The sequence below is a fragment of the Periplaneta americana genome, chromosome 17 (genome assembly GCF_040183065.1).
Source record: "Periplaneta americana isolate PAMFEO1 chromosome 17, P.americana_PAMFEO1_priV1, whole genome shotgun sequence".
NCBI lineage: Eukaryota > Metazoa > Arthropoda > Insecta > Blattodea > Blattidae > Periplaneta > Periplaneta americana.
In genome coordinates, this window is record NC_091133.1 from 137441333 (window position 1) to 137462776 (window position 21444).

At 38.4% G+C, this 21444-nt stretch overlaps 1 protein-coding gene and 1 long non-coding RNA gene across 3 annotated transcripts in view; one reads left to right on the plus strand and one right to left on the minus strand.

Annotated features, from left to right (window-relative positions):
* Nucleotides 1-21444, minus strand: part of LOC138692996 (uncharacterized) — a 187210-nt gene that overhangs the window by 63322 nt on the left and 102444 nt on the right. The window lies entirely within an intron of this gene.
* Nucleotides 10720-21444, plus strand: part of LOC138692994 (LIM homeobox transcription factor 1-beta-like) — a 154899-nt gene continuing 144174 nt past the window's right edge. For both annotated transcript variants that reach the window (XM_069816478.1, XM_069816477.1), the window contains exon 1: nucleotides 10720-11217. In XM_069816478.1, the coding sequence (XP_069672579.1) occupies nucleotides 11130-11217 (88 nt within the window). In that variant the 5' untranslated portion in view covers nucleotides 10720-11129. The remainder of the gene's footprint in view (nucleotides 11218-21444) is intronic.

The following is a 21444-nucleotide window of genomic DNA, read 5'->3' on the forward strand; positions in this document are numbered from 1 at the left end:
GGAATCGAACCTCTGACCACACAGTGTTATATGCCTACATTAATTTCTGTCGTCATTAAAATCAGTCTGACCGTAGTTTTCGTACTGCAGATATAATATTGTAGAGATCACAAAGTAAAAACATAATTCATGTAGGCCTATTAAAGTATTCGTATATCGGATATTTAATTTGGAATTCTGAACAACTATTATTAACATGAACGCGACAATAATTTCACTCAAAAATGCAACTAGACAGTTTTCGGCAGCCCTCGTTTGTCCGTAAAGCTTAAAAATCTTATGTAGGCCTACTTCCTTACTCATTTCGTAAGCTCTTGATAGGCCTAATGGTGATAATCATGAGTTCACCCTTTCCGCTCGAATGAGTACATTTGAAATCACTATCATTTCTGTAATCTCTGACTCATATCATTTACCTGCTGATTCCATTTGATATCCTCAGAAGTAGTTTCGTTATTTAGTCTGACTTCACGCCAGAAAGGGTTAAGAAGAAACGCTTCAATGAGGACAGGAAAATGGGAGTACATAAAAAGACCACTTCGTCTACCACACATAGATTGACATGTGCCATATCAGCAGTAATGCACAAAGACTGAGAATAAATGAAAAAAAAAAAAGGTTAGAGACTATACTTTCAATTCCTGTGACACTGGAGACTCAGTTAATGGTTCTGTCCTGGTCAATGCAGTAGGCCTACTTACGCTATAAGTAGAGTCCTAAGTTTGGTTACTTTGAATACAAGTTAGATGTACATTGATCAAACTAGAATCGTACGGAGAGCCAGTTTCAAGTCAACAGTTCACGCTACTGTGTGTCTACATCTGTTCATCCGTGTACAACAGGAATACCACTTGGATTTAATAACAACAATAACTAAGGCAGCCTATATGCAATAAAAGATAATTTTGACTAGGGATGGACGAAACTTAAAAAAAAAAAAAAAATCAGGAGCAGCCCCTTTATTTTCAGGAGCCACCACATTTCGTCCAGACCTACAATGAGGAAACAATTCGAGCTACTGAAATATATTAAACAATATTAAATATCAAACGCACGCTCTCAGAAACGCTCTAAAGCTACGTAGAACAATATCTTGAGATGCGTAACAATATAACGATATTAATTTAAAAAGTACATTCGAATTTCTTCCTTCAACCGCTTTTGTTAACATTATACGATGTGAGCCAATGAAAGGGGTGATTTAAAAACTTTAATAATTATTGCACTGCTTACTTTGAAACGAAACTTTCACTTTACATTTAAAATATACACAATAACATTTACCTGTACCTCATAAATTCTTATTTTCTGAACACTAGGCTACATCCCGCAGGTGGGACCCACATTCTTCAAGTCCAAGTCTAGCCGTGTGACAGGTCGCACAAACCACGTATCTCTATTGATGAGAGGATTATTGGCAATTCTTGAATCATTTGGACATATCGCTGTGAAGTTACAGTAACAGATGTCCTATTATCGTTCTCAAAGAAATAAGGACCGATGATTCCAAATGACGCATTGCACACCAAACTGTGACTTCAACACTGTGTAATGGTTCCTCATGCATTTCATAAGGGTTAGTTAGTGACCAGAATCGAAAGTTTTGTTTATTGACGTATCCAGAGATGAAAATGAGCTTCATCACTCATCAGCATATTGTGGACAATGTCTTCGTTAACATTTAGATCCAAGAGTCATGCAGTTTACTTTATCAGCATCTTTTAATGTCTGCACTTATTGAATTTTGTATGGATGTCTGTGTAAGCCCTTATGAAGAATTCTTCGTATACTGGTGTTTGACAAGCCAAGTAAAATTGCATGACGACGGGCAACGTTTAGGACTACGGATCATAGCAACTCTTACGGCGTTGATGTTTTCCAAGATACGTACAGATCTTTGCTTACCTGGAGACTTCTTCTTCAATGCAGAACCAGTTACTTCAAAGTTCTGAATCCAGATTTTTATTGCATGAACTGATTGTTTAAGATCATTGCGATGGATATTGTAGGCTAATGACATTGAAATAGCCGTTATGCAACAATGAAAATATCTTTATTTTTGTAATATGCCTTAATAGCTCCCGTCCAACGATCCATTATAAACAAATGCTATCGAATGAAGAATAGATTGTTGCATGTAACAAATTAAAGTACCCAATAGCCTAACAGCCGAAAAGATACGAATCTGAAAATCGCCCGTTTCCTTGCCTTACCTTGTATAAGTTATTAATCGTAGTAACATAAATCGAAGTTTTAAATAATTTTGAACTCAATAAACAATCCAGGCGCCACATACCATTTAGCCGTCATGACTACTTAGCGCTCGGAATTTGTATACCCCTGATTTTTACAAAAAGTAAAACGCATCTAGATATTTTAGGTCTAATTAAAGTCTAAAATTAACAAATGAATAATTTAAATTTCAACACAAACTTGAAATAAAACACTTGAGTCTCTACAAAATACAATCAATGACTAAACATTTTAAGTGTTTCAAATGTGAATTCTTTCCTTCTTTCTGATAACGTACATTTTCTTCTTTCCTAATGACGTGCTCACTACCAATTCTTCATTTCAAACCGGCTAGCTTTGTTTCGCTTTCGTGTGTTCTTTGAACAGCAGATCTGAACCAAGTAGCGATGGATGTCGTCAAGCTATTCTCCATACACAACTACACTGTTGCGGTAGATTGGAGGCTTTACGCAACCAAACGCAGCACTCTAATAAAACTATAAAGCATGAAGAACGAACAAACGTAGTGAGGATTCAGATTTACTCAGACAAACACAAAAGAGCAATATAATATTGTCTCTGTGTTTTCGACGCCAGATCCTCAAGAGACTCTCCGCCGATTAACACTGCCGACATGTCAACCCGAGTCCTCTGTGCTGAAGCTGAATAGTGGAAGAGGTCATCCAGGAATCGATAATTGTGGGCGACAAAGCACGTCGCCCGAACACCACCACTGGGTGTTTTGGGATAGCAGCTTGCTCCTGCATTCTTTCTATCCACTGCTGGACCATACTCCAACATTATAAAGCTGTTCCTTTGTTCGGTGTGTGAATACACGGTTCGGATCTCCGTCGCACAAGATCTGGTTATTCAGAATATAAACTTATCGCAATCCCTGTTCATTACTCGACAGAATAATAAACTTAATAGTAATCTACACACCAATATTACATATGAGACGACAGCAAAGGTGCAACTGCTGATGAAGGTGCAGGTGATCATGGTGATGGAGGTGTAGAGAGTAATGGAGTTGGAGGTGGTGACGGGGGTACTAATGGGGTAGGTACTAATGGGATTCAAGGTGGTGATGGAGGTGTAGGTGCTAATGGGGTTGAAGGTGGTGATGGAGGTGTAGATTGTAATGTGGTTGAAGGTGGTGATGGAGGTGTAGATTGTAATGTGGTTGAAGGTGGTGATGGAGGTGTAAGTTGTAATGTGGTTGAAGGTGGTGATGGAGGTGTAGGTTGTAATGTGGTTGAAGGTGGTGATGGAGATGTAGGCTGTAATGTGGTTGAAGGTGGTGATGGAGGTGTAGGCTGTAATGTGGTTGAAGGTGGTGATGGAGGTGTAGGCTGTAATGTGGTTGAAGGTGGTGATGGAGGTGTAGGCTGTAATGTGGTTGAAGGTGGTGATGGAGGTGTAGGCTGTAATGTGGTTGAAGGTGGTGATGGAGGTGTAGGCTGTAATGTGGTTGAAGGTGGTGATGGAGGTGTAGGCTGTAATGTGGTTTAAGGTGGTGATGGAAGTGTAGGCTGTAATGTGGTTGAAGGTGGTGATGGAGGTGTAGGCTATAATGTGGTTGAAGGTGGTGATGGAGGTGTAGGTTGTAATGTGGTTGAAGGTGGTGATGGAGGTGTAGGCTGTAATGTGGTTGAAGGTGGTGATGGAGGTGTAGGCTGTAATGTGGTTGAAGGTGGTGATGGAGGTGTAGGCTGTAATGTGGTTGAAGGTGGTGATGGAGGTGTAGGCTGTAATGTGGTTGAAGGTGGTGATGGAGGTGTAGGCTGTAATGTGGTTGAAGGTGGTGATGGAGGTGTAGGCTGTAATGTGGTTGAAGGTGGTTATGGAGGTGTAGGCTGTAATGTGGTTGAAGGTGGTGATGGAGGTGTAGGCTGTAATGTGGTTGAAGGTGGTGATGGAGGTGTAGGCTGTAATGTGGTTGAAGGTGGTGATGGAGGTGTAGGCTGTAATGTGGTTGAAGGTGGTGATGGAGGTGTAGGCTGTAATGTGGTTGAAGGTGGTGATGGAGGTGTAGGCTGTAATGTGGTTGAAGGTGGTGATGGAGGTGTAGGCTGTAATGTGGTTGAAGGTGGTGATGGAGGTGTAGGTTGTAATGTGGTTGAAGGTGGTGATGGTGTAGGCTGTAATGTGGTTGAAGGTGGTGATGGAGGTGTAGGCTGTAATGTGGTTGAAGGTGGTGATGGAGGTGTAGGCTGTAATGTGGTTGAAGGTGGTGATGGAGGTGTAGGCTGTAATGTGGTTGAAGGTGGTGATGGAGGTGTAAGGTGTAATGTGGTTGAAGGTGGTGATGGAGGTGTAGGTTGTAATGTGGTTGAAGGTGGTGATGGAGGTGTAGGCTGTAATGTGGTTGAAGGTGGTGATGGAGGTGTAGGCTGTAATGTGGTTGAAGGTGGTGATGGAGGTGTAGGCTGTAATGTGGTTGAAGGTGGTGATGGAGGTGTAGGCTGTAATGTGGTTGAAGGTGGTGATGGAGGTGTAGGCTGTAATGTGGTTGAAGGTGGTGATGGAGGTGTAGGCTATAATGTGGTTGAAGGTGGTGATGGAGGTGTAGGCTGTAATGTGGTTGAAGGTGGTGATGGAGGTGTAGGTTGTAATGTGGTTGAAGGTGGTGATGGAGCTGTAGCTTGTAATGTGGTTGAAAGTGGTGATGGAAGTGTAGGTGAAAATGAGATTGGAGGTGGTGATGGAGCTGTAGGTGATTATGAAGTTGGAGGTGGTGATGTTAATGGGTTGGGAGGTAGTGATAAAGATATAGGTAGTAATGAAGTGCAGGTAGTGATGGAGGTGTTGGCCTGGGCAAAGAAACTGTCGTGTTGAACTCGCACATCATCAACACATCAAAATCAGCTCTATGATACACAGCCTATTCTTAAAGTGAAGCGTGTGAATCTAGATCAGTGGTCGTCAGCACTCGCTGAAATGAGTAAAGGGTAAGCGGAGCCGTCCTGTGTGCCCCGTCGTGCAGCAGGAAGAGGTAGAGAGCATACCCGCTAGCAGTTACGAGTGCACCATAGTGCAGTGTGTTCTCCGCGGGTAAGAGGCGCTAGCCCCAGGGTGCTCTGAGCTGGTCTAGATGAATACACGCCAAGATGATTTCACAGCAATTCGATAGCTTTATAACTTTCAATCTCATAAAAGCAGTGAGTATAGGCAAACTCGAACTAAATGGCGTGGAATTTAATAGCGCCCTATAGCTAATACGCGATCGAATTTTTCTCGACCTTAAGACATTGTTGATAAGCCATCTAGACTGTACTAAATACTGTATCGTTTATACAGAAAAACAAAAAATAGCATTGTTGTTCATTCATTTAGTGTTCTGCCCAAGGGCAGGTCTTTCACTGCAAACCCAGTCTTTCCTATTTTCTGTTTTCCGTATTAACAACATGCAAAGACCTATTAAAACATTATTTAAGAAACAAATGAATAGGCCTAGTCCATATTTTACATTGCAAAATATGACTGTGTCTTTTTTCTGTTAGCCTACTTTTTTTCAATTTGCTACAGAACTAGTATTGAAAATGCGACAGCAGTGCACATATTTTTAAAATTCCAAAATTAAAGCTTCCTGATTTTATCAACGACCTAAATAAGCAAATCACAATGTTTTCGTCTCCAGATATGGAAAACATACAAAACGATTTCAACATTAATTTTATAATATATTTCTGGAAATGCTAAAAATCAGAAAAAGACGGAAAGACTTGATTGAAGAAAACGTATGGGGATCCTGAAAAAAAAATTGATGTGGATTGGAAAGAGAGGTGCTATTCAGTGATTTTTATATGAAACGAGTCAAAATCAGGATAGGGCAAGAAATATCAAAGGGAAGTGGAATAGGAAAGGAGTAATACAAGAAATCACTTTATCACCTACCCTATTCAATATGTACTTGGAGGATTTAGTGAAGAACTGCTTTCAGAACATGAGAGGGGTGACAGTAGAAGAAAGAAGAATAAAGTGCATAAGATTTTGGCTATGGCGCTGTTAGTAGAAGAGGACATGATACTTAGGGATATGGTACTGGAGTTAAATGACACCTGTGAGCAGTATGAAACGTAAACAAGACAAAGACCATGGTTATCGGAGGAAAAGTAAAGAAAGTAAACTTGCGAATTCGAAATGAGGCAGCAGAACAAGTGAACAGCTTCAAACACTTGGGGTGTACTATGAGCAGTAACATGAGTTGCTAGCCACCGGCATGGCTCAGTCGGTTAAGGCGCTTGCCTGCTGGTCTGAAGTTGCGTTCGGGCGCGGGTTCGATCACCGCTTAGGCTCATTACCTGGTTGGGTTTTTTTCCGAGGTTTTCCCCAACCGTAAGGTGAATGCCAGGTAATCTATGGCGAATCCTCGGCCTCATCTCGCCAAATATCATCTCGCTATCACCAATCTCATCGACGCTAAATAACCTCGTAGTTGATACAGCGTCGTTAAATAACCAACTTAAAAGAAAATGAGTTGCTACCAGGGAGTCAAAAGAAGAAGAGCAATGGCAAAGAAAGCTTTTAATAGAAAAATGTTTTCTAACTGCAGCAGGAGGAAGGGACAGATTTGTTTTGAGCATTTTGTTTCCTTTACCACTAATGTTTAACTTCCGTGCAGCCTTTACCTACAGAATTAAACTTAGGCCTACCAACGGCAAGTGGGAGATGATTTCAGCACAACATCCACCCGTACTGTGGCCAGCTGTTTTCAAGAGCAGCTCTAGCACGGGGGAGCGCCCTGGACAATGTTGTGCTTCGTGATATGACGGACGTAAGTGCACTCCGCTTTGTAAATCAGCCAATAACCTATTCTATGCATTTAATGTCATATTGCCTTTGTCAATTTATTTTACTTCCTTTCCTATGCCATTAGAAGGAAACTCCTATGAAGATGACACATAGGTCTACGTCCTCATTGTTTCATTACAATACAGCTCCTTAGCATATTAGGCCTACCAGTTATTTGCTTCAATTACACTTCAAAAAACTAGCCTTGAAAAGACATAGTCTAAGTTATAGGCCTATAGGCTAAATTAAATAATCAGGCTATATTAGCCTATTACGATAGACCTTATTAGGGCCGTATTCATAGACATTCTTAGCGCGGGCTTTCGGTGGATGATCAGCGAACTAACATTTTTCGTATTCATAAACCAGTGTTAGCGATATATGATATGATGTGATGTGATGTGATGTGATATGATATGATATGATATGATATGATATGATATGATATGATATGATATGATATATGATATGATGATATGATGATATGATATGATATATGATATGATATGATATGAATCCCGTACAAGTAACCAGTCGATAGCCGGGGCTAGTTTAGCACTCTCATAGCGCGGGCTAGCGAAATGTCTATGCATAGCAGCCTATCTATAGGGTTTAGTAGGCCTATCAGGCATTCGAAAAGTAGGCCTAATGGTAACATAGACTACTTACTGTTTCACCCTAAATTTATTTAGATTACTTTTGACATTACATACTTCAAATATAGTCTCCTGCCAAATTCTTGGAAGACGGCGGACTCCATCTGCAACAGCATTTCTGGATATCTCTCTCACTAGGCCTAATCAATCTAAAGCTCTTCGGATGTAAACTCTTGACTGAAAGCGAATGCCTCGCTTCCACCCAACTTCCAGTAGTTCAGTATGGTAGGACTTCTCTGCCACAGGCTTCTTGTAGGCCTAATGCCCTAAAGTAGGCTATTGAGTTGCATGTCTTTCTCTTGAAACTTGGATTTTTATGAAGCATGTTTGTTCGTACCTTTAGAGCTGTATTGTTTACTACAAATCAGAAACAGCCACTGCAATTACAAAATATGGCTACTTCGAGACTTTCAATAAGTTTTTCATTGCAAATTTATTAAACAATCGCTAGTTATTACCTACTACGTAGTACAAGATTTCAATGGTCACCGCTAAGAGCACTGATCTACAGCATCGCTGCCATTACTTCTCGGATGCCCTAGTATAGGCCTATATAGTACTGTAGGCCTAACTAGCCTACTTAAGTAGACATAGGCCTATATCTTATACAGAAATATAAACGTAACTTACGTTAGACAAAAATGTTTATTTCATTGCGCACAAACACATAGTTTTATAGGCTCTAATGATAAAGCAGGCCTATATCTGAATTTATTTTAAAATTTTCGATTTAAATAAGTTGGCCCATCTGTATAATTATTTCTGTAGGAAGTCGGACATTGGGCTAGCAGCCTTCTATACGGCACAGTAGGCTACTCAAAATCATGGTATATTTCCATGAAAATATCTAAATATAGGCCTAATTTTATAGCATCATAATCCTTTTTCATTATGCTTTGATAGCGTACAATTAGAAAGTGAAATAAGCCTATAGGCTGCGTAGGCCTAGACTGTGTGTGCGTGCCTGTATTAAAGTTTGCATGTAGTTGCGTATGAAATGTAGGCCTACAGAATATAAGGAAACTTATTACGTTCGTTCTCAGATAGTCTACGAGTCCTAGAAGTATGACGAACAAAAAAATAGGCCTATGAATAACAACAACTTTTGTTCCTTTCTGAAGGGTTTGGAGATTTTGTGTTACAATTCTGATTGCGGGTTTCATGAAATTGTTTAAAATTGAAGTTTTTTATGCGGTAATGTAAACTTGTGTGATGTCTATGACCATGTTTTAGTAGGCTTAGGCTATCTAGCGGTGTAATTTATTCTAGAACTATAGATGTCAATTAACTGTCTATTGTAGATTTACGATGCCAACAATAGTGCGTCGGCTTCTAATAAGTCAATAACAGTAACCGTAGCTTTCTTAGTTTCAATAGGTCTAAATTGTTTTTCAACATGTTCGTTGTTTCTATGATTGTTATATTAAACATGCGAAAAATTCCTGAGTATAATGACAAAGAATGGCATGTGTTTCAGGCGCTGAGAAGTATGTTCAGCAGACAAGTCTAGGAATTACGTCACGAGCCCCTTCTCCGTGATTGTTTGGCTCGGATTGAGATAACCTATTCTCTCATCAGGCCGGGCAAATCGCAATATAGCGAACGTAGAAGCTCCGCCCACGACCCCTTCCACTTTTCCCCTACTAGCTCACCAGACACTCTACGTGATAGGCGAGTGTTGTGTCGAATACACATTTCATGTGGGTGGGGATAACTTCCCCTACTGGCGTTCGCTATATTGCGATTTAGCCTTTAAATGAATCTGGAATTGTTAATACGAATACTGATAGGCCTACAGTAAATTAAGACAGAAGGGAATAAAGCAGTACATGAAGGAACAAGGAAGAAAGAATAAAGTGAGGAAAAGAGAAATGGATGGAGGAAGAGTAGGCCCAACTAAATAAATAGCTAAGAAAAGAAAGAAATGAAGAGACAAAGGAACAGGGAAAGAGAATAAAGTAAGATGAAAACAATGGGTTAGTCCATCAACTGTCGATTTTCCAAATTGCTTCCTACACTCGATGCGCACGGATCAATTGGAATTGTAATATGAAATAGTATATTTGACAGGTACACAAAACCACTACAAGCTTCAACTTTGGTTAACATGGGTAGGTCTAACAAATTTTGCACATTTTTATTTCAATTGGGCCTTAATAACGATGAAGTCAAGAAATGACAAAAAAAAACTGAAACAGATGCAAAGGCGTGATTCAAAACCAGACGAGGAATGGCAAAAGCAAACTACCAGTATTTCTTTCATGAGAGACCCAAACAGAGAACAATCGAGACTATTAGGCCTATTTATAAACCATAGGCATATTTGAAAAAGTCATAGGCCTATGTCTTACACTAAGCCTACGTAAATGGAAACTAGGCCTACCTCTAAATTTTACCTCTTCAGATAATATCGCAAAGCAAAATCGCGTCAAATTACGGAACAGGAACACGGATGTTGTAGATTGATGCTGTTTCATCGCGATCTCTTAAACAGAAAACTGGGCCAATGTTAGGAATAGGTCCAGGACTATATATTAGCATCAACATTAGTCTTGCAACTATTGGAACTCTAACACACGCAGTCACGATAGGCTGAAGACGAATGGTAGCAAATGTGCTGTTCAATCAACGTTTAGACTGCAGCTTCACCTCCAGTCAAAATAGTATAGGCCTAGCTACAAACTATATAATACACATACGTATTCGGACACAATTAGAAACCACGAAACACACAGAAGCGGTGCTGATGGTGATGTTGTGATATTGGAGACAAGCAAATCACATGGAGAGAGAGCGAGCCACGTGGCTCGTGCATTGGTTGCGATGCTGCGCGTCCACCTCCCCCTTCCAGGGGCGGGGAAATGCACACCAATCCACAGTCTCTGGGTGGGGCCTCACACGGGAAGAGGTACTATTTTCTGAGCGCGGATGCAAACATGCAGTCCATGTTCCATGTCAGTAAGATTCTGAGACGCTGGAGCGTGCGCACAAGCCCCCCACTCGAAGATAACCCACGACGCTGGGCTAGAACACGCAGACGATCAGGAGGGAGGGGAAGATTTAGCTATGGGCTGCAACTTTGGCCCTGTTACGTGTGTGTATGTGTGTCATGTTGTGTGACAGAGACGGGAGGCAAGGGAAAAACAGAAAAAGAAGTCCGCCAGCATCAACCTTGGCGGCTCCGGCACGGGACGTAATGCCGTGACGTCCGTGTACACTGGGGTAGTGGTAGTGGTGGTAGTGGTGGTAGTGGTAGTGGTGGTGGTTTGGATTGTGCGGTGTCGTGGTTGCACTTCTCCGCGCCACCGAAAACTTTCCGACGAGAAGACACACGCACAGCACGTTTAATTTTGCACTCCTAACTGCGCGGCAGAAACAAATTCTGGACTGTGATTCACGTCGTGTGGTTCAAGTGCGCAGAAAAGAAGAAATTCGCCCAGAACATAAATGATCGAGTTTTATAACAATAACAACAATAATAACTACGATAAGATGGTGCAGGACACGGACTCACACCCTTGTAACGGGCGGTCGGGTAAGTTGCGATGTGAATATCGAATAACTTCGAACAGGCACTAGATACATAATATTTCTAGTTTTGTTGTTCAGCTAGTAGGCCTATGTATTGATAAGTTATGCTTCTTGGTGATGTTTGTATTTTGATACCAGTGCTATTTTTTAATGAACATGTCGTATCTCTCTATTTAATTTAAATTTGTGTGTGTATTGACAACTGACGTACCTGTCATGGACTTCATTATTATTTAAGAAGTGATTTAAATAGTTTAATTCGGTTAGGCTTAAAATTATGGCAATATTTATCATGGACTGACAAATATAAGAATATGAAAATCAATTTTTTACACTCATGCCCATTTAACCTCAATTAATTACACTCTACATTGTCAAGAAGTTAGTCTGTAAGGCCGTATTTTCATATTTCAACGACGCACACAATACGAAGAACTTGCAGCACTCTTCCCTTCATTCACGACAATCCGTGTAAGAATTAACTGTGAATTTAAACTTGATTTGGCCTATTGCACAATCATGGTCGACATGACAGCACTCAAATTCAGTTTACCGTATTAGTCTATTTCTTGGAAAATAAATAAAAAATACACAATCCTAAAAGTGGGACAGTCGTCAGTATAGTATCCGCGTTTAATTAATACCCGGCCAGTGTCAAAGGAAATGTTTTTTTGTAAGAGATAAGATAAGTTTGTTTATTGATTAGGCCTCCTCAGATGCCTTTCCAACCACAAAAAGTGGTAACACATGTCTGTCAATGATGCATTAGCAATTACTGTAATTTTATTGACGTTCTCATATCTATCCACGTTGAGTAAAAACCAATGTTGTCGTATCTAGAGTTGATTGATGGCGTCAAACAAGGTTAGTAGGCCTAATTTTAATTTTAATTTTAATTTATTAATTTTATACCTTAAAATGTATTCACTGTTGATGGTGGTGGTAGAAATCAATGTAGGCTAGGTATAAAAATAATTGTAACCAGGAATTTATTATCTTTGGGACGAAAATGTGACAACACCGCTTGACATTGCAAGTATTGATACGTGCAAGACAGATATGATCCAAACAAAATCTTCCGACAGAATATTAATTGGATGCGCCGGCTATAGGGACGAAGAATGGGCTATAAGTAGGCTGTACGATATCTACTCACTAGGCCTAGCCTATGTTTTAATAAAAAACGCAGAATTGCATTAAAGCCAATAATATAACCAACCGTGGCAAAGCGAGGAGCATTAATAAAAAGGGGTTTGGTTCATTATCCTGCAGGCCTATATGCAATCGTGGCCCTACCTTTGTTGTATTAGTGGATGATTTTTTTGTAATAAAATAAGATAGGCGTATCGATGGTGTTTCGGTAAAAGGCTTAGGCCTATCGCACAAAACAGAAGATGTTTCAGGAACAACAAAAATTAAAATTTAACACATTATTAGTTACCTGATATAATTATGTGGAATGTAAATATAAGCTTAGTTGCCAAAGCCATAACTTCATAAAATTTAGGTAATTATGTAGGCTACACTAATTCCTACAGTAAAAAAGTCAAATTTAAAGAATGAGGGTTAAGTCCTTTTACCTAAATACCATCGATATGCATTATAACAACAGATTTCAGATACACACATGCAGTTATGTGGTAACTGATAACACAGCTTACCGCGAAAATTTATATTAATTTTTGTATTTCGTTGCTAAATAACTCAATGAAACCTTCCATGTCGATGTAGACTAAATCGCTGATAAATTGCTCCAGATTTAACGATATTTAGGCCTATATTAACCAATGAGCGCATTCTCAGATAGGTCTAATAGGCTACACAACTTTTTACCTATTTCAATAATAGGGCCTAACTTATATTGTATGACATCCGTGGTTCACGACGTGGACTATGTAACCTCATAAAACAAGGGAAAAGATCACCTGAGCATTTTATCAACTTTCACTCAAATAAGAAGACAGAACAATTGTAGAATTCTGCAGTTCGTTTTATTCCTCCAGATTAAACAGGACTCAGATTTTCACTTTTGCGAAATTGCTGTAGACCTACAGCTTTGAGTAGGCCATCAAGAAAGATTATAGACTACCCGTACGTCAAACACGTCGAAACTGCGTAAAGTAGCCTCTCAGGCAAGAGATGAGAAGTGTCGCGCGTGTTGTCTAAGACACGGGCGCAAGCCACACAACACTGCTTGCTTAGAATTCGTTCGGGAAAACAGCTGAATTACTGTGAATGGCATTTCTGTCTAAAGTCACTTCACTTGAATCCTATTTCATGGACCTGTGGATCTATATTTTAGTGTTTTGTTTCAACTAAATTTATGTAGCCTAAGTTAGATATCATTAGGTAGCGATAATTTGCACAATTCCTTATTCTTTCTGTCTGTGATTTCATCATTAGAAGTTTTAAATTGATATTCTTCCACATACCTTTGGTAAATACAGTCAACATAAATGATTACGAGAAACATAGCTTATTGCTTTAAAATTTCCAAGTTAAATAATGCGTTTTCTTCCATAATAAAGAAATAAATATGCCAAAAACTAAATACTGCGCTAATTATATGAGAGCAAAACAAATTGTTATTTAACAAGCAGTCTAGGCCAGCATGACGCGACTGTTTCATTTGAATAGGCCTGCAGCACGTATTCTGCGCAATGTAAAGCAGCACCCAAGTGTCTGACTAGTGCGATCTATTCTTGCGTCCTTGCAAGTAACAGTAGTAATTGCAGTAATAATAATAATAATAATAATAATAATAATAATAATAATAATAATAATAATAAACTATTAGGTTTCTCGAGAAGCAACAAAATATTTGCTTATCTTTACAACATTGCCAAAGTATAGCTACTGCGTTATAATTAAAAACTTCAATATATCCTTGAATTTTAAATAATTCAATACTGCAGGCCATTTTAAAAAACGTTGTTTTGAAGTGCAAGTAGGTTCTTTCGTGCTTGAGTTGTCCCAGGCGGTTAGGTGGCGTCAACTTATCCTAACCATGCTAACTTGTAATAATGTCAATAATCGGAATTGTATTTTTAGTATTTGTTGATAACAAGTTGTTCTCGCAAAACTGTAACTTAATTGGACTCGAGATAAATTACGGTAAGTGAAAAGTAAGAAAAACATTGTTTGCCTTGACTTTCGTTCCACTGATCCCAGTTTCGTTTTAATGTAGCGTCAGCACTGAATGGGAATCTCTCGACATACAAGTCACCATGTCTTCAACAAAGAGCGGCAATCTTGCATTTGAAACAGGACCTGTTCCACTTGGGTAGTTCCAAGATCACTGTCCTTCACTTTGGTTGGTCCTTACCAACCGTTTGGTATTGTTGCCTGTGAATTCACGAATAACAACAATGACATTTCCTTCACACAACTGTGATTGTAAGGTAAATTTCCCAGGTGAATAAAGCTTTCTTTAAAGAAAGAAGTTAATCCTGTGCTCTCTTCCGTTGTCAATTGAATTGTGATAGAAGTATATAATACCGTACCTAATAGTGCCTTGTGAGTAGTGTATAAGTGCATAATGTATAAGAAACATGTCTTGAAAGTGTCTTATTGATAGAAACAACTTTTGTTAAGTGTGTGGTGAACTCATTTTAAAATCGCAGAGGCCAAATTTTACTCCCATAGTTAGAGGAGCTTATGACTTATTTTAACAACAAAATAGACCAGAACAAGACATGGGCCCCGGAAATCTGTTGTATCAAATGTGTAACACTATTAACTGGCTCGTTAAAATGATCCCGTCATATGCCTTTTGCAGTCCCTATGATATGACGCGAACCTAAGGATCATTTGACAGACTGCCACTTCTGCTTGACAAATATATCTGGAATAAGTTCGAAGTCCAGACAGTGTTAAATATCAATCTTTAGTTTCTGCAATTCGGCCGGTGCTTCGTGGGCCAGGACTTCCCATACCAACTCCACCAGATGACATAACATTGATTGAAGTAATTCAAAGTGTTCAGAATGAATTACAGAATGATCCAGATTTTGTGGAAGGTGATATTATAAATGAACCTCACTTTCTAACACAGAAGGATTTAAATAATTTGGTTCGGGATCTTGGTTTAAGTAAAAGCAAGGCAGAATTACTCGCCTCATGATTGAAAGGCTGGAAGCTGCTGCAGGTAACACCAAAGTAAGTTTCCTTCGCCATCGCCAAAAGGAATTTGAGCATTTTTATTTTTCTAAAGAGGAGGACCTAGTTTTCTGCAATGATGTTGAGAATTTGTTCGAGTCACTGGATGTTAAGCTTAAACCTGAGGATTGGCTTTTGTTCACAGACTCCTCGAAAACAAGTTTGAAAGGAGGGTTACTACATAATGGAAACAAATATCCATCCAGTGCTTTAGCCCATGCAGTTGGTATGAAGCTTTTACTATCCACTAACAAGTGTGACAATTTTTCTTGGCAGATATGTGGGGATTTGAAAGTAATAGCTATCTCACTTGGGTTACAGCTTGGCTGTACTAAATTTTGCTGCTTCTTGTGCAAGTTGGATAGCAGAGATAATAGTAATCATTATATAAAAAGAACTGGACAAAGAGAGAGTCACTGTAATCCAGAACAAGATAATGTTCTCCACCAACCACTTGCAAGTTCTGAAAAAATCTTATTGCCTTTACTGCATATAAAATTAGGTTTGATTAAGAATTTTGTGAAAGCAATGGATAGTGATGGCAGTGCATTTCTCTTCCTGAAAAATAAGTTCCCAAGAATCAGTGAAGCTAAACTAAAAGAAGGAATATTTGTTGACGTGGAATAAGGGAACTGATGAAAGATACGCAATTTGAAAACCAGTTAAATATGCAAGAAGCAGCTGCATGGTTATATTTCAAAAATGTTGTCACGAACTTTCTAGGGAACTTCAGTGTGATGATTGAGAACTACAAGATCATGGGATGTAATATGTCTTAAAAATATACTTTCTGCATCCCATCTCGATTTCTTTCCTGAAAACCTAGGGCTGTGAGCGACGAACACGGGGAGCGTTTCCACCAGGACATCACGGAAACGGAAAGGCGCTACCAGGGTAAATGATGTCCAAATATGTTGGCAGACTATTGTTGGATCTGAAGAGAGATGTTCCTCAAGCAAAGTGCAGCCGAAAATATGTTTCACATACATTTTAGGTCAATAAATGTAATTTCAGCTAAGATATCGTAATATTATAATGTATAGATACGAAAAATGTTTTTCATGTGATTACTCTAAAAACCTGGGTGATGGAAAAGTTCTGTAAAAAGATTTGAAATCAGCACAAACAAGTCACTCAGAATCACTCACTGTTTCCCTTTTAATAGACAAAAGTTTAAATTTTGTTGACCAGTGATATCAATAAGCTGAGAGATAACCAATTCATACATACACTTGCCTTCCTGACTGATTTAACATCCCATCTAAGTACTTTAAATCTGAAATCCTAAGATAGGAAACAAAATATCTCTCAGGTCTAGGAACACAAATTATTGAAGGATTCCGTACTAAACTTAATACTCGTATAATGCAAACTAGGCCTACCTTGAAAGAAAATTGTACAATACACTTCTAATCTTGCCAACAACTGAAAAAGAAGATAATGGCGTAAATTTCAACAAGTTTCAGAAAATCAATGATATCAAGGAGGAGTGCAAGAAGAAATTTCAAGACTTTGACGTCCTAAAGCCGAAACCTGTAGGCCTACCTACTTTTCAAAAGAACTTTTCCTAGACTACATAAATTATCATTATTTTGCAGTATGTATATATGTATGTATGTATGTATGTATGTATGTATGTATGTATGTATGTATGTATGTATGTATGTGTGAAAGTGTCTTTTTAGCTCCTAAATCTAAAACGAGAAATCGCATTGAAAGTGTTGCAATTGCGGCCTGGCGGTCAGAAGCGACGCGACGGTTGGTTCAAATTCAACGAACATTTCCGTTTCTATGGTAGCCTACATATGAAAACAAAAAGCAGTAGGTACCTTCTCAGGTTTACAGGATATTTGACCTCGTGATTGTTTATTGTGGCGTTGTGAATGAGTCTTGTGCTTCTACATTTCTTCGCGTGTACTATTCTTACACTAGTGTTTTTTTTTCTGAAACTTCAGTTGATATTTTAAAATAAGCCTATCACAAATAGCCCCAACATTAGACAAAACTTGTATTCTGTTCACTTAAATTTTCTACAGAAAGTTAAAGGTTAATCTGATAAGCTACACTTCTGCTTTGTCATACACGGAATTAAGCTTATTCACTTTGTTCATGCTTAGCATGATACTAGCTAGCGCCCGGATTAGAGAAGAGACGGAAGAAATGTTTATTCCCATCACTCGAATATGAAGTTGAAAATGGTTTTGTGATGTCTTTCACGCAGACAACATTTACCTAGGCCTATATATTATTATAATTTTTATGTTTAAGGCTTTCGAAAGTTAGCTATTCTGTTTGCCCATCACTATTTTTTTTTCTTTTGGTTATTTTATGACGCTTTATCAACACCTTAGTTATTTAGCGTCTGAATGAGATGGCGGTAATAATGCCGGTGAAATGAGTCCGAGATCCAGCACCGAAAGTTACCCACCATTTGCTCCGGGAAAACCCCGGAAAAAAGTCTCAACCAGGTAACTTGCCTGACTGGGAATCGAACCCGGGCCACCTGGTTTCGCGGCCAGACGCGCTAACCGTTACTCCACAAGTGTGGACTCGTTCTCTTTATTCAGTAGGCTAAGTATAATACGAAATATCTCTACAAGTTAGTAGCCTATTTGTAACAAATTGAAGCTTAGAGTGGAAGGGAACCTATTAAGTTATATTTATTCACAGAGGTAATTGACCAAATCAATGCGAACAACTTTTGATAGGCTACGTCGAATAATTTTGATAATGCGAAATGCAACGTGTTGCAACGCTGCAAAGAGTACTTGAGGTTACTGCTCCGCAGTGTAACTGCAATCATCCACTCCGCAAGACTTGCGAGAGAATGTAAACAAAAACATCTCGTCGATCAATTACTGTAGAGCCAAACGTAAAGTATTCAAGGAATTAATTACGCAAATTGTTTGGTTTCTAACATTATTTATTATGCTTTAACTTCTTTAACTCTAAATTTAATATCAAGAAATTTATTTAACATTCACAGTATCTTTGCTTTTTACGTAATTACAAAATAGTAAAGAATGTACATTTTTATAAAACGAAACTATTTTCATTAAAGATTCCTTTACATTTGATGTAAACTCAAAATGACATTATTACGAATAGGCCTACGCATCCTGTCACTCAATCTCCATTTAAGTTATTATCTTTGAAGAAATTAAAAATGAATTTGGAAAAGAAATTAAGTTCACAGTAATCTTAAGTAATGTGTTAAGTGTTATGTATGTACAGTAATTTGAACGAGGAGACGTTTTTGTTCACATTTTCCTCTCGCAAGTCTTGCTCGCCCCCACTGCGGAGCACTGTACTCCTTGCAGCGTTGCAACACGTTGCATTTCGTACTCTCAAAACTACTGGACGTATCAAAAACTTATTTGACAAAACTTGTTCGCATTAACTTGATCTATTATCTCTGTGAATTAATGTAATAGGTTCCCTTTCACCCTGTATGGGCCTATATATCCTTCGAAGTCTGTCATGCATATTTGACCTCATCATTATATAATATAGACAACTAACACCCATTTAAAACAATCGAAAATATTTAATATAACTTAAGTTAATTCAAAGTTTCTCGAGTTTAAGAAAAAAGGACACACAAAGCCACGGTGATATTCCCTGGCGAAATATTAGCCAACCGCACGCGCTCGCCTGCCAGAACTCTCGCGTCATAAGGTTCTTCATGACAAGACTTCGAAATGCTTCTATTCACACCAGTTACAGTGGAGATGACGGTGTTCATTCAGGTGTAACTTATGGCATATTGTACTGATAATGGAATTAACAGAGTGGAAGTTATGGAGAAAAAAGTGTAGTGCAACGTGTGAAAAATGATTTCATTGTGAATTATTTGATACAGAAATGTGATTTCCGCGTGGAGAGAAAAACTAAAAATATTCATAATCACTAGAAAGTCCATTTTTTCCTACCCTACTAACGTCGTTGAAATTTGGCACAAAGAGCAGAATGCGTAGAGTCATTAATTCCATGCTTATCGCTTACAACAAATTTACGTTTGTTAACTTTCTGATCTGCCTTTTTCACATAAAGACTACACTACACAAAACTCGCCTTGTTTAACATGCGCAGTGGACTGCCTACCCAACGTTCTACTGTCGCTACAAACAATTCCGTTTCCGAATTAAACATTGTATTATTTATTTCAATCGGAAGTAAGCATGAAAGAATGCAGTGGACGAGTTAAAAGTGTTGAAAAACTACGAGCATGATTTTCTTACCATCTAACTTGCTGAAGAAATGCATAGGCCTAAACAATTAAAAGTTTTATCTGTCATCTTCAGGCACTAAGCATTCTTTATTACAATGTCTTAACTATATAGCCTAACCTGCGACATAAGTATTAGCATCTGTGATCTTAACCACTTAACAACAATACAATAAAACTATTTAACAAGGCCTATTTAAAAAGTTTATTAAAAACCGGGGACATTCCGAGGAGAGACTTTTGCCAGGGACAAAAGTACGTATTCGGGGACTATCTCCGGAAAATGGGGACGTGTGGTAACCTTAACCCCGGGGGTCCTCGGGACTCTTAGTAGGCCTTTTTCAACATCTTAGGTAATTCAGCGTCTGGATGAAATGAAGGTGAAATGAATTCCGGTCCAGCACCGTTCGGCATATCCTTCGCCTTGATTCTGAAGGCTGTATGGATTAACTGACGTGCTGCAGGGTAGCATGTTTGAGTACGATCAGGTTCTAGCAGAAAATTCATGTGAAATTCGCCATCTGCGCAAGGACATTTAGGCTTGCCTAATTCCTCACCCACTGATACTTCCTTTGAGGAACTGCCGCCAGTTCCGCTGCTAACACTTCATCTGGTGGCAAAAAAGAAAACTGCAAGACTCAGACTAATAACGTCTGAAAACTATAGGAAACAGATGAAGGATGGCAAAATGAAGTTAGGTTTTCCCACAGAAGGAAGACATTAATGTTTGACGTATATGGGGAGGAAGCTAGTTCATCAAACAATCTGGACAATCAAAAAAAAAAAAAACTATTGTGCCGCGTATAGTGAGTAAGGTACACGTACCAAATAACGCCATCTTAACACTTAAGTCACTGTTGCTCTCGAAATAAGTTATGTACAAACACAAAAATTATGACAAAGAAACTTCAATTTCATCTTTAGAAAATAGCACAATGAAAATGGTGATATTATATGCTAGAGAAGAATTACAGCTCAAATAGGAAAACTTTGTATACTGGCGTTTATCCAATTAACGCCACCTATTTCTTAGTAACCTATACACTTATAGTTATTAATGAATTACTTTTCCTAAGTAACACAAATTGAACTAAGCAACTAAATTTGAGTTTCTGTTAATAAAAGGTCCAAAATCACTCAATACGAATGAAATATTCTTGATCTGAAGCTGAAAGTATGTTTTCCGTAACTTCTTACTTCAAAAAAAGAGACGAGACACAGAAGAAAGTTATAAACACAAAATCATTAACCTTAATTAAATATGAATGTTTTCCCAAAAGTAAAACAAAAATTAAGAGTCTGATAAGCTATTGAACCAATAAGTTATCATCACTGTGTACATTCTAGACATTTGTAAGGTGAAAGGTTAATGTTTCCACACTAATCATGTAAATTCCTCACATAATAGCAATATAACAGCATGAAAATACTATTAAAAATTAAAGACTGTCGTTAAACAAGTGATTACCGTGCTAACATAACCTAAAATTTTATCTGTAGACCTTCAACGTCACGTGGTGTTAAAGCGCTACTGAGTACTTGATAATATTATACGTCTGTTTCTCTAACATTTTAAAATGTTATAGATAGCAAATATTTTCCCTGCATAAAAGAATGTTTAAGGATCACGAAAATATAGTTTAATATAGTTATTATTTTCTCAACATACAAAATAAAATATTGTCTCCTATCTTGATACAAGAACAGCCTTTCACAATCATCACATAACAGCAAAATGATGGAATATCATGTCACTCGTAAATGTCAGCGGACAGCTAGTAACTCATTTCATCACTACATGGCAAGCGAATGCCGGCTACAGTAGTGCACTACCAAAATCTGGTG